Source organism: Gymnogyps californianus, chromosome 10, assembly GCF_018139145.2.
Source record: "Gymnogyps californianus isolate 813 chromosome 10, ASM1813914v2, whole genome shotgun sequence".
Classification (NCBI taxonomy): Eukaryota; Metazoa; Chordata; class Aves; order Accipitriformes; family Cathartidae; genus Gymnogyps; species Gymnogyps californianus.
In genome coordinates, this window is record NC_059480.1 from 3,213,613 (window position 1) to 3,228,234 (window position 14,622).

Genomic DNA, 14,622 nt, shown 5'->3' on the forward strand with positions numbered 1-14,622 from the left:
TGATGGAAAACTGGAGACTGTTCACTGCTTTCATACAGGGTCTGGTTTTCTGCAACAAACTATAAAACATTTTTTTTCCTCTCTCTAAACATCTTTTTGCATTTTTTTCTAGAAAATACTTTGATTTTAGCTTGATAACTGAAGTGCTGGGGAAATTGAAGGAGCCTTTGAGAAAAAAGGGGTATTTTGAGCCCTTGCATCAGCATGGGAAATGAACAGCTGTACAGAAGTGTAAAATGGTGGTTATTTTAATAAAGATGTTTCCTTGTATGAGCTGTGTGGGAACTTCCAAGAGACTGAACCCTAGAAAATGTTAGATGACTGCTTAAACCCACAGCCCTGAACTACACGAGAGTTACCCAACATCTCCCTTCAGCCGGTCAAAGGCATGTCTGGTAAAAATGCTTCCTATACTGATGAAGGATGGGAGATCAAGAGTTTCATCTACTGCCTTGAATAGAAAAGATTTTAACATTTAAGTAATAGGTGAATTTATCTGCTCCCTACAAATCCAGTTAGCAAGAATTAATATGACTCTCTACAAGAAGGTAGCAGAGCAAAACCAGAGTTCAGGTGCAGGTACACACGTGGGCTCTGGATGCCGCGATGGGGGTCAACAGTTTTTATGTTGCTGCTGGCCAAAGAGGGGACCCGCAGCTAGCCGTGGAAACTGAGGACTAGTTGTCTCAATTAATTTAGGTCTGACTGTCCTAGCTGAAGCTGCAGTTCAATCTAGTTCATGTGTGGGTGGTTCCTCCACATTTAGCCTTCAGAATCGACTGAAAGTTAGCCCCGAACTCCCCCGTAATTGCTGACTTCTGGAGTAAACACAGGGGCAGAACAATCCCTGTCTTTTTCAGGAATTGTTGTGTTCTGTTTTAGTAACCTCTATCCTCTGAGCAGTTGCATTATTCAATTATTTGGCACGCCTACGATATGTCAGTAGAGGATTACTAGGGATGACTTCTGTCATTGATGCGTCATTTTAAAATGGAAAGCCTAATAAATGCATACGGTGCTGGTCTGCCTCTCTTCTTGTTCTGTAGCAAACAAAACATCTTCATTTTCTGAGAGGGTACAGGTTGATGCGTGACAAATAGAAAACTGTTGAGGCAGTGTCATTTGGGATATTTCTAAACAACTGTGATTTTTATAATCCTACACTCTTGTTCGGGGACATCAAAATTTAGTAAGTTGAAAACTCTGGGCAAATTGAGTCATTATTTCTTCCGTGCTAGAGGCACTTTAGAATGGATGGCAGAGAGGTTAAGCCATTATTAACTAACACTTACACTCCAGCAGCAAGCACAGTTATAATGCAGGGAGTTCAGTGTACCATGTTAAATACAGCTGAACTCTCTGAATTGAGTCATTAGTCAACATCCTCTACAGTGTTTCACTTAGAAAGAGAAATTGGCAGCGAAGTCAGATGTTTCTTGGATACAATCCTATACGCTTAGCAAAAATGCAGAACCCCCCTTTTTTTTTTCCTGAAAGCAGCATACATAAAACATATAGAGAGTATCTCTTTGTTTACAGCTCTATAGGTCTTTTCCAGATAGCCCCAAAGGTCCCTTAGTGATCCTCAGCACCATGCTCTTAACAGTATCATGTCCTTTTTTCCTGCTCCTATATGACTTTTACTGCTTTTAGCTCTTTGCATTGTGTAGTTTCACTTAGATCTTTTCTGGAAGGAGCAGGCACATGTGCCAGTATGTGATGGGAGGCTCCCGTTGTTTCACTTACCTGACTTCCATAAAGAAGTGTAATGGCTTTCTACAACTGACTAAATAGAAGGCGGTATGACAACTTTAATGTGACTCATTACAACACAACAAATAAAGTTCTCTGCAGACAAAGCACTAAGGTAGGAAACAACAAGTTGGGAGTAATGTAACAGAAAATAATGGACAAGGGGAAACACAAATAGAAACTAACAACAAAAAAAAAGATTGAATAACGTGTACCAAGGTACCTGAAAATTGTACCAAGGTGCCTAGAAAACACAGAATTCTATCACATACTAAAGTTCCAAGCCAGATCAGAGTATGATGATAGCCTTCCTTGGAAATTAGTCATTTATAAATGTGTCATATTCTGCAGTGATGGCAAGCCACTGTCTCAAACTTCAGCTGCACTGAGGCTGCATTGATGAGAGAATAGAGAATTTCTGCATTTACTGAAAGTGGAAGGAAGCATAGAGGTTCCTTTCTAATAGTTATGAATTCCCATCTTACTGAAAAGAAACCTCCTAACCCCAAGCCTAGTGTTGTGACATGCCACGTGCACCACACAGGAGAGGGTGCACCCTCTGAATGATTGGGCATCAATTCTGACACCTATTCTGCAGGTAAAGAGTGTGTGCGCACTAGCGTGCGTGCTTGCGTGCACATGTCTTTGTCCCTCATGAGCCAGAACTTGGCACTTACCAGCCTGTAATATACTCTTGTAATACCATCTTGGCTGCATCCCAAAAGGAAGGATGGAGTGACACTCAGACCATAATGGGATTGCACAGTGGGGGAGAATGACCTGCCTTCTAGCAAGGAGAGTAAGCAGCATCCACTTGGCGTGTGTGAAGGTGTGTAATGACACAGATCCCAGAGCCCCACCAGTCTGCCTCTCTGTACATCACCACGAACTGGCTGGAATGAAATAAGCCTTTCCCCGAGGGACAGAATGCTCAAGACAACCAAGGGATGCATTTGGAAATCCTTTACTGGTATGTACTTCTTATTTAGTTTGCTTTGTTCCCTGCAGTGTGCCTTTCAGAGTTAACAGACATCAGTGACTTAAAGCTACAAATCTGCTTAGAGGAAGGGAAGGAGGTTAGTGTAGACAGGAGGGCTTCTGAATGAACAGTTTAAATTGCAAATTGTTATATCCAATCCACTTCCCTTCAGAAACCTCAGAAAAAAAACTAGTTTAACATAAAATGATGCTTGGCATCTAGGACTCGGTGGTGCAGAAATGACAAGGCCACTTTGATTTAGCTGGAGAGGAAATGTGAGAGGTAGTGCCATGAGCAAATTAAACCCTTTGATCCTGACATCAATCTCTTAATTAGGAAGCTGTCAGGAAGAGGCAGTTTTGTTAACACATGTCTATCTGGACAGACCTATTGCTCTGAACAATAGCAGGATTAAATTCACCAGGCATTATCCAATTTTAATTTGTTGCATTTCTCAGTGCATTATTCATCAGCGTAGACCATACTACAAATTACCCCTAAGTACAACTACAAATGTGTCTGTGCCCTGCACAGTCCTTCACCAAACTCTGGCTTCAGCAGTAAACAGAGTTGCTCACTCCCGGCAAGCTCCTGTCTTTCCCCGTTCGCACAGCTCGGTGACTTCCTAAACATGAGCCACTCCTGTTCACTCACAGGCACTTCCCTGAACAAGCCTTTAGCAAGCCACCTGCTCATCTCTCATTAGGTACATGTGATTTACAAAGCATCTAGGCTGCTTCCGCTTGGTATATCAAGTCTCTACTCTTTCAGCTTATGTTTTCTGGCTCTTGAGTATGTCTAGACTTAACTGTGGAAATCCATCTCCCTTCCAATACGTATTTCAGCTGTACAATGAGTCGTGATTTTCTTTCAAACTACCTTCCGTTCCCTGTGTTTCCATCTCACACAGTTTATATACTGTACTAGGACAGAAATACTGTACTTCTTTCTGAAATAGCACCCCCACTGTGTCTTGGTCACAAGTGTTAAAAATGTATATATTTTTAGAATTAGATTCTCCGCCCCAAAACATGCTCCATTTGGAATTTCAGCAGGTATGTTTCATTTGCTGAAGAAATATGCATGGCACTTTTTTCCCTGCAGTCTCATTACACAAAAACCTTTGGGTTTAGATATCTGCCTTGGTAGTATAAAGGTGTGTACTTTGATTTATTTGCCAATGTTTGACCTTCATCTAATAAAATCAGTACCTGAAATTTTGTTAATCACATACAGCATATAGCCTTCTAAAAACTGTTGTATTAGAAATAAGTCTGCTAAAGAACTACTTTGAGGCAAAATCCTTGAGTAAGAATGATTTGCACAGTTAGAAGCGTTAAGAAAGCTTTCTGCCTTGTGGTTTCCTCCCTCTCTCTAAAAGTCTCCGAGCCCTGAAGGGCCTATGCTCTATTTCTGCACCTGTATGTTCATTTCTGTTATAAAACGTAAACAAAAACCTCAGGTAAGGAGGCTAATATTAAAACACAAATATGTAGTGTGGATAAACACACGGTACTGGCAACTATTTATTGCTATGCTTGAATGCTTACCTCTGATTTGGATATGGAACTACAGCAGGAGCCCCAAGAATCTGTCTCCAACACGGAGGCTTTTTGTTGTCTTTCCCATCATACAGTGCAGGTACGTTGAACCTAGGAAACAAGAAAATAAGAATTAAGGTATTAGGTGTACTAGCACACGTCCACAATTATCGCACATTTTCATCTGCATGTTTAATAAAGGGCATACAGAATAGTGCATAGTGAGGCAAGCCACCTGTTGTGTACAGTGCCCTGGAGGAAGGTTATACAGTCAGGTTAAGGTAGATGGAAAAATCTCGTCCTTGCTGTTTGGGCTCACCGTTAGGGTTGAAATGTGCCTGACTCCTGGGTCCTTGCTCTGGCTGGAGAAACCCTGTATCTGCCTCTCTACAGGTATACTACACTTCTGTTTCTTTCCCATACATCACATCTAGTGCTGGATTTTAACAGGATATGCAAGAAGGACACAGGATTACTGAGAGTACATATGGAGCAACCAGAAAGAGGGAAGCTCTTGGCCATCCTGTCTTAATTTGGAAAGACAGAAGTGGGCAGATAGGGAGTTAACATGCACCTAGATGCTAGAACACAGGGACAGAGTGTTTGTTGGGAGATAATGATAACAAGACCAGGAAGTTTTGTCCCTTTATATGTGTGTGTATATCAATTTCAGTTAAGTGTCATGAGTTCATTTTGCTTTGAGTTCTAGGTACTGTGAAACACAGTCCACACAGGACATAGACTGATGGGCATTTTCTGACCTTGCAGAAAGACCTGCGCAAAACCAAGGGGAGAGATGAGGGCCTGATTTTCTTCTTATCTAACAGGGTGACTCCAAGAGAACCCCAGGGAAGTCAGTGGTGTTGGAGCAGCATAAGACCAGATGCTAAAGGGTTTTCTTCTGGGAGTGCTTTCCAGAAATCTGGAAGGATTCAGGCACAGTGGAGAGATTGAAGTTTAAGGTCCACCCAGGCAAGAATTACCCTTCCTGCTTACTGGAACGCCTGACTTGGAAATGACATATGCTGAACTGGGAGCAAAGTCCTGTAATAAATAACCGTGCTTCAGTCATTTCCTCCTCTGTGCAGCAGAGACCTGGCACTTGGTGAGGGATTCCTTAATGGCACCAGTGCCAGTTTCACCTTCCTTTTCCTTCTTACTCCAATGCTTATGAAAAAGAGGGAATTAAGCTGCAGAAGCCACACAGTGAAGATTGCTTCTGGAGAGGTAATTTCCCATCCTGTGGGGTGCAATTTGGTTTACAGTGCTGCATTACTTTGGAAAGAAAAGCAACAGAGTGAGCCAGGCATTGTCAGAAAGCGGCCATTCAAGCAGGTGGGGGGTTGGCCACTTATAACTTAACTGGGAATAAGCGTTTTAAATGTTGAAACTGAGTATCCCGAGATTATATGGGATCTCCTCCCTACATGTCCATTCTTGGGTGCTATCATAGACTGGATCCGGAGCTAGCTATACCTTTGATGTGACGCAGTATGGCTGTGCTTCGTGTTTGCACATACCACTCCCTCTGTGTTCTGGGTAGACATTTCTGCTCTGTTGCAGTATTCTGGTTTCTGGTGCAGGTGGAAAAGTATCTGTCAGTTGTGAGTCACTGTGGCTGACTGTAGCCCATCTTTGGCCTATGTTTGCTAAGTAAGTACCATGCTTCTGTACCACCTTGCATTGCTCATAGTAACAGGTCATCACATTGTTGAAGTTAATACGCAGATCCAGTTCCTGAGTCCTGAATAAGAACATGAGGACTTTGCCATAAGAATAACTGATTATGAAAGACAAAAGTTCCTTCTTGAGAGAGTGTAAAAAACAACAGAAAAAAACCAAGCAGCCAGAAAGAACACATTCATGTTGCATTGCTAAATTTTCATAGATGTTGTGCTACAAAATTGAGAATTGTCTTAGTTACAGATGAGCTCTGGAGGTTGCCCTAGTCTCACAGGGAAAATCAATTCTTAAATCAATTCAGCAGGTGTTGTGTTGGGGACACAGCCCTTACAGTTTCGCCATGTGCCAGCTTTTGTTATTAAGGGTGACGTTCCACTTCTCTTCTTGTCACCTATGTGAAAATTACATTTAAAATTCCTGCTTTAAAATGTGTGTTAGCATTGGACTTCTACATCAGCAGTCTGTCATCTCTTGAAGTTGCTATTTATTTTTCACTTTGGGATCATAATACGTTTTGTAATTTTGATAATTAGTTATTTTCAGCATATCTTATGATAACTTTAAAGTGGTAAATCATTCTGGGCTTGCTTAAAAACCCTGTTCAATCCATGCTACTGTATAGCCCTTTATAGCCACAAATAGGGCACAAAGATCATGTCGCTTGTCAAGCACTTCCTAGTTTCCATTTTGCTACCCTAATAGCCCTCCTTATGGTTAAGACATTGGTGTAACCCACAACGGTGGCAGTATCTTGCATACAGGAGTATAATCGCTCCTTCCATTTAGTCTGAAGAAAAGGTTGTTTATGCACCCATCGATTTTAAATAAGACCATGATTTGGAAGCTATTTATACCTTCTCAAATAACATACGTAAAAAAAGTGGGCAGCTATAGGAAAGCAAGTGATAAAATGAGCCTTAATTCTCTCACTGCAATGTTTTCTTTTAACATTGAAGTTTATTAAAACAAGAGGGAGAAAACAATGGTAACCTTGAACTTCACCTTGAGACTTTTTTTAATGGCAATCTTCATTTTTCAAAAGCATGAATTTCCAAAGTGGCGACTTGAAACACTTTTCTGATAATTTAGTTGCAAAGTTCTAAACCTCAGAAACTTGCATAGCTCCACCATAAAATGAAGATAAATCATAAAATTATTTAAATGATTCAATCAGAAAAGTAATGAAATCTGGGTACCTCTCAAAAATACATACCATCCATATTACACAGAATTGTAAATAGTTATCAAAAATTTTAAACATAAGATTTTAAAGCCTTTACACATGATAGAAGAAATCTCAAGGATTTCAGTGAAATTATTGATGAAGTATCCCATTAATCACTAATATTAATGGTACTGCAAACTGGGATTTTGATGATTATCTGTATAGCGCAGGTAGAAAATGGAACTTCCAACTCGGTATAGTTTTCTTGTTTTGCTCAAGCTTTCCAGAGAACCTGTCCAAAACCTAGGCAAGCATAAGTTAGGGCCAGAATAAAATAACTTCTCAAAAGGCTATGAGACAACAAGAAATTTAGATTTGAGTGTCAAGATAAAACTAGAACAGGTGTCTCTTCTTCATGCGGGACGTTCCGAGAGATCATAGTCTTGCCTGGAAAAAGTGCCAGTGATCATTTTCTGGTCCTGTAGTGTCCACTCATCTTGTAAAGTGGTTTCCAAGCGGTTTGCCATCAAACAGGAATGTGCAGAAGGGATGCAGATAGTTCAATGTGTCCTCACTGAGCATGAATTGTAAAATGTGTTTGAGATAAAATGCTAAGAAAACATCATTGATAATAGATCATAAAAGGGTAAAAATATAATTAATTTTTGGTCCAAGCATTTTATGGAGCACTTTGCTTATTGCAAGCATTTCATTCTTATTATCAACTCTGAGCTGAGCATTTTCTCTGGGTGTGCTGGAACAATGGATAGAGGGAGAGATCTTTTAGAGAAATGGAGGGAGCAGAATGGGTCACACAGCTGTGAGAAGTTTGTGAATATGAGGCCATGGAGACCTGGACTAATAACTGATGTCTGCTGCACACAGCAGCTACTGAATCACAGGTTACTCAACAGCCTTAGCCTGCAGGGATCACTTCTGCTAGTAGGAAGAGATAACAGGGAAAAAACCCTGTCTGGAACTCTGGAAACGTTTAAAGCAGACTTAGCAAAGAGTCTTTGCCTGTGATTTCCCACACACAGTAAAAGACATATAGCAGCCTTCTGGCTGTAGCAAGAGTGGGAGCCGGCAAATCACACCTAGTCCTAGAATCACTCCCAAAATCCAGCTGCAGTAGCCTATGGGACAGGAAGCGGCTTCTGAGGACTTTGGTTCCTTGGTTGTTCTAAGGATCACAGCATCATCCCTTAATCAAAGCACTGGTGTAGATTTCTGGCCACCAATCTTTTCACTGTTATGTTCTTGATAGTGAGCTCCTAATTTTATTGTGGTTCCCTCCAGTTCCTTGTTTTGCTGCTCATGCCTTCATTGCAACCCCCCCCATTCCAGCCAAGGAAGGTGAACTCTAAACCTCAGTTTCTGTATAGTGGCAGGTTCAAGCTGTGAGGGTCTGAAGGAACTGAGCAGCTCAGGAAAGTATGAATTAAATCTGTGTCACTGGGCTAGCCACTCATAGGAACTCAACTGCTGGGTGAATGGACCAGCCAAAAGTAACTCTATTGTGCATCAAATTACATTGCATTGTGGGGTCTTTTTATTTGTGAGCCAAACTTGAAGTTCAGCCAATAAATGTGCCTAGCATTTGATTGAGGGAACTATTCAGTATGAAAATGTGCACATTGACCTCTTCAGGGTTGAGAGCATCTCGAGGGTTATGTGGTAGAACTCAGAGCAGACCACCACCCCAGTGCTGCAGGATCTTTGCTTTGGGTAGATGGTTTCATTGTTTCTACATTGGGTGTAGTTTATTATGATCTCTTCTGCTTTAACAAAATCCATAAACAGAATTATTTTAAGGCATTTTGCTATTATTTTTTACATGGAAACATCTCAAGGAAACCCCACCGTCTGTTCTGATCAAAGCCTGAGCCCTTTTCTGGTCTAATGTTATGTTCTTCTTGGCACTGCAGGTTACATACAGTGATCTGAAACATAATGGTGGTTTTCAGAAAGGTAAGTCCTATTCTTTGCTGTGATTTACTCATTAGCCTGAGGCCCAAAGAGGAGAAAATTACCTTAACGTCATGGCTCAACTTAAAAAGAAAGTAGCAATAACCCAGTATAAACAAGGTATAAAATAATATCAATCTAGACTAGAGATGCAGAGGTGTCTTGCCTAGCCTGGCTGTGCTCATGATGAGCTGGTGACCTCTGTCACAAGGTGTGGCACTGAAAATGCACAGATTACCTCTGGAGTTTTATTCAACGCAAATGAGAGCTGTTAGTCAGTAACATTCTTCATAACCTTGTGCAATGTTTATAGATGCTTTACACTACAGTTGTACAGTTTTAAATGTAAGCCCATAAAGTATTTTGAGAGGAAAAAGAAATAATTTTTCAGTAAAAACCTTGAAACTTTGACAGTAAATGCTACAGTGTGTAACAAAAGTTGTATATGACAAGACACTCAGCTAGAAAGCCAGTTCATACCCATTGAAGATCTGACCTACCGCTTTGTTCAGTTTTCATTCCAGCCATTACAGTAAAGCTTTCTGTTTGAATATATAGTAGTGCCTGGAGCAAGAGAAGGTATTCCTGGGGGCTTGGAGTAGGGGAGTATAACCAGGACAGTAGTGCAGGCGACACCAAGATGCTGCTCATTCCTAGGAAAGGGCAGCTGTAGCTCACACCTTCCTCCAGTGACAGCAGAGCAGTTCTTGCTTGCTTGCTCTGCAGAGAGGCAGGATGTTGCTATGCCTCTACAAATGTGAAGAGAGGAGCTGGGATGAATAAAGAATGCTTTTTTTTTTCCGAAGAGAGATCATGGATGCACTTGCATTTCTAAGTGATTTCAGCTATAGCAGAAAGAATATATATCTAAAAACCCTTGCAACAGAGCCCTCTACATTTCCAGGCATGTAGTCTGTACATCTGTTTGTTTGTTTTTCTTTTCCCTGGTAATGTCTATGTTTTCAAGCATCTCTTCTGAAAGAATACCATAGCCAATGTGAGGCTGCCAAGGCACTTTACCAGCATTCACTGTGCCCCCTGCCAATCTCTGGGAGATAGAGGAGCTGAGTAATTGGTTTCCTTGTAAAAGGTGTTGCCTCATTTCCTCTTGTGAGACAGCTGGGTTTGATGACTTGTCCAAAGTCATGTTCCAGGTCAGCTGTGGGGCTGGGAGTAGAACTCAGAGGTCCCAATACTATAACCATTAGACTGTACTGCCTGCCAGCAGTAAGAACTTATCCAGTTAAACTGCTAAAGAAATCAAATTACTAAAAAATTAAGACCAAGACATGTATGCCTGTGAGCTACACGGCATCAAGTATGTCACTGTACTTGACAATAGCTTTTCTTCTCCCCAGGGTGATCATGTGTGGCTGGACACTCAACCAAACAGTGAATTTAATGTCCCTATTGGGGCAGTTGTGAAAGACTCTGACTCAGGACGGATCTTGCTGGAGGATGACGAAGGCAAGGTGGGCTACGCTGTAACTTTCTGTAAAAGACGAACATGAAATTTAAAAGTACAAATTACAAAAGAATGGCCCTATTGGGTCAGACCAAAGCTCCATCTAGCCGAATGGTCTGACTTTGATAATGTCTGGTAGGATATACTGAAAGAAAGAATATAAAAATAAGGCAAGTATAGGGTGATACCCTAGTATCCCCAGGTCCCAGCACTATGAAGATTTAGAGCTTCCTGAGCTAGAGGTTATATCTATGTAGTTAAGAAAAGGAAACGGACAGGCTCCAATCCCTAAATTTGGTGGAGCTTTAGGTGAAATCATGATCCCAGTAAAGTCAGTTGGGGTTTCATCCTTTCCTCATACAATGTTGTGGCTGTGATGACCTGACAGAGCTGCACTCTGAACAATGCTAAATTTGGCGATGTCCAGAACCCACCTGAATGGCTTCATCCAGTGTTTTAAATCATCTGGTCCTGGGGAGCAGCAAATCAGTTAATTTCTGTAATTCAGTCAACTGTTTGTTAGACTATGCTGGTTTGAGCATGGATTATACTGAAGCTGGCTCTGGTCTAACATGGCTCTCCTTTGTTTGCCTCTGAGCAATGGCATAACACATTAAAGCTGATGCCTTGCCTTTTCCAGGAACACTGGATCACGGCTCGGAACATGCACATGGTGCGCCTGATGCACCCCTCCTCTGTCCAGGGGGTGGAAGACATGATCCTCCTCGGGGATCTCCATGAAGCAGGCATGGTGCACAATCTCCTCATCCGCCACCAGGAGCACAAAATCTATGTGAGTGCCAAGGTCACCAGGCATAGTACTTTCAGGAACAACCTGTACTACACAGTCAGTGGAGTGACCTGAGCAGCTTGCAAGCCTTTCATGGGGCGCTCTGCTCCCTTTACTGACTGAAGGTGCCAAGGAGACCCAACATAGTTTTTCTCTTCTTTCATTCACTTTGGCTGTGAAGAAGAGACCTAATAGCAGTCTCTGAAATCACAGAGATATGCGTAGGTAGTGACCCCACTTACTTTCTCCTAGAGTGATCATTTCCACCAGTGACTGACAGTTAGCTAAATCCAGCCCATGTTTCAACTTAGTGCTGCTATTACCTGCAGCTCTGACCCAGGATCAATCTAACTAGTACACAGTGACATGATTGGATTGTCCTCCAGTCCAAGTCAATGTTTACTTGATTTTGATATAATAAAATAGATAAAGAATAAATCTGGATATTTAGGACACCTGGTTTGATTTCTTGTCCATTACAGGTTTTATCTGTGACTGAGCAATTTGGCATTTTTAGTTTCTTTGTTCCTTAGTTCCCAGTTTGTATTATGATAATAATATTCAGGTTTTTCCATGCTTTGCCTCCCATGTTATATGCACTATAGGAGAGGAGCTGCCTCTTACAACACAGATGTGGTGATGTTTAGTGTAGACAAGGACTGATTTTATAGATGCTGCAGTTATAACTACCAAGATGTGTTTATAGACCTGTTATATTAGACTCTAGCAGTCCGCAGGTGTGTTATGTAGAAGTTCTTGAACAGTATTACTGCCTTGCATTTCCACAGCCTTCAACAGCCTCCTTCATTTCAATGGTGCTGTTGTTCACAAATGTTACTAAATGACTGTATGAATAACACAACCGTAACTTTGCCCATTAGCAAAGTTCAGCTACATCTGCACTAGAACACAAAAGCAGCTTAACAAAACACTACAAAACAGCTTATGATAACACACAAAAATGCCAGGTCAAATTGGACTTTCTTGCACTTAACTTGAGACAATTAACTGAGCTGTGATTTGGCAAGGAGATTACAGCTAGCATTCTTCCTTTTGCAAAATCTCCATATCCTGGGATATTTAATAGCAGCTTACAGTGAGGAACCAGGCTCTCAGCCTCACCTAAGTGCTGCTATGGATCTTCCAGGCTTCTCTCTTGCCTCTGTTTAGATTTATACTGCAAGTGGCTTTGGTTGTATTCTTGTTTGCAGGTTTGCTGCTAGAGGTAACGCTCATAACTGTTTTCCAGACTTACACAGGATCAATCTTGGTAGCAGTGAATCCATACCAGCTGCTGCCCCTCTACACAGTTGATCAGATCAGACTGTACTGTAACAAGAGGATTGGAGAGCTACCACCTCATGTCTTCGCCATCGCAGACAACTGTTATTTCAATATGAGGAGGAATAAGAGAGACCAGTGCTGTGTGATCAGGTGACTGGACTCAGAGTAGCAGAAACCAAGTCTGGCATGTTTTTGGGGCACCTTTGTGGACACAGGAGACCTTCCAAATGGAAGGGCACAGATAAGACTAGAGACAACAGGAAGGAAATATTTTCTCCCCTGCTACTTCATTTTCAGTTAGGGCTGCAAAATGTAGAACATAAGCAAGGGATTTCTGAAGTCCATTGTTTTCCCCCAGAGTCTTTGAATGTGGTGATACATTCTGCATGTGGCTACTACATATAGAAACACAAAATATGAGTCTGTGTGATATAAGGCTATCTTTTACCTTGGGGACATGATACTTATGTTACATGTATTTTCTGAGAATAGAGATTTCCTGGAGAGAAACCACCTCCGCAAACCTGAAGATGGAAGGAAGCTTTCTTCATCCTATAAACACATAAAATGTATCCATTTTCTGTTAATCATCAGTCTGAAGAACCAGATAGTCTCATTGCAATAATATCTGATTATAGCTGAGGCAACTCAGTTGATGTGCTGAGACTAGCATTGAAAATCTGGTAATGCATTAAAGAAGAAAAGCAAGTGGTCATTTAATTTGCACTGGTACAGAATGTCTTCCATGGATTTGCTTGTTTTTAATCAGTGGGAGAATTTAGTCCTCAGCCTAAGTCTAAAAAACAACTTAAATTTTAGCATATAAGGTGATGAAAGACTAAAATTCTCCAGCCCTCCATGAAAGACAGTCTGATCTGCCATTCACAGGGTAAATGTAAGTGGGATTTTTTTTTTAACTTAGTCTGCCATTTTGCCACCCTAGCCAAAAAAGAAGAAAGGAAACCTGTAATGATCTTGTTTCTTACTGCAGTGGAGAATCTGGAGCTGGGAAGACTGAAAGCACAAAGCTAATACTACAGTTTTTGGCAGCTGTCAGTGGCCAGCATTCCTGGATAGAGCAGCAAATCCTAGAGGCCAACCCCATTCTGGAAGGTGGGTTATTTAGCAAACATGCCTGATTTACCACCTTTATCTCAGGATTTTTATATCAGGATAAAAAATTCAGAAACAGATCTTTGAACCATTGTATTTGCATAACTGCTAAAAACTCTGAAACACTGGTGATGCAGGGTAAAAGTTCTCTATACTTTTCTGCCATGTCCCCATGAAGTCCACAGCAGCTCCCACGCTGTAGGAGGACGTGCCACTATAGCATGTAACTTGGAACTGTCGGGAGCACAAAAGGCCTTGGGAATGCAGAGCCCAAGGTAAAGACCCCTGGTTTAGCATTTGCACTAGATAGTGGCAAAGTGACTGGCCAAGCATGGATGTATCTGTAGGGGAGCTCCCTGAGACACCCATCTTTCTCTGTGTTCCCAGTAAGTCCTTCCAGAGGTCTTCAGACTTGCCCAGCTCTCTTGGCTAGCCAGATATAGGCTGCATTTGATCACTTGAATATGTCTTTTAGGACCCAGTTAGCTGGATGCACAGTATGCCTGCCTCTCTCTTTAGGAGGCAGCCTGAGACCAGACATTCTTCAGTGCGTGTCGGCACTGTCATCTGGAACACAATGTGTAAAACACTAGAAGCAAAAAAGAAGGGCATAAAAAATAGACTTGATGTTCATTAACTGCAATAATCCAGATACTATCTCTGTCCCATGCCTGTCAGCTTTCGGAAATGCCAAGACGATTCGAAATGACAATTCAAGCCGCTTTGGGAAATACATTGATATTCACTTCAACCAAAACGGTGTGATAGAAGGAGCCCGGATAGAACAGTTTCTTCTGGAGAAGTCCAGGGTTTGCCGGCAGGTGAGGGCACTGGCAGATGTACATTCTGCCTGCTCCTGTGTTACAAGCTTGTGCTGACAAG

At 41.6% G+C, this 14,622-nt stretch overlaps 1 protein-coding gene across 1 annotated transcript in view; it reads left to right on the forward strand.

Annotated features, from left to right (window-relative positions):
* Window positions 1–9,073: 9,073 nt before the first annotated feature.
* Window positions 9,074–14,622, forward strand: part of MYO7B (myosin VIIB) — a 50,636-nt gene continuing 45,087 nt past the window's right edge. The window contains 6 exon segments of the mRNA XM_050902473.1: window positions 9,074–9,091; window positions 10,447–10,560; window positions 11,194–11,346; window positions 12,593–12,777; window positions 13,619–13,740; window positions 14,419–14,561. Coding sequence (XP_050758430.1) covers window positions 9,074–9,091; window positions 10,447–10,560; window positions 11,194–11,346; window positions 12,593–12,777; window positions 13,619–13,740; window positions 14,419–14,561 — 735 coding nt within the window.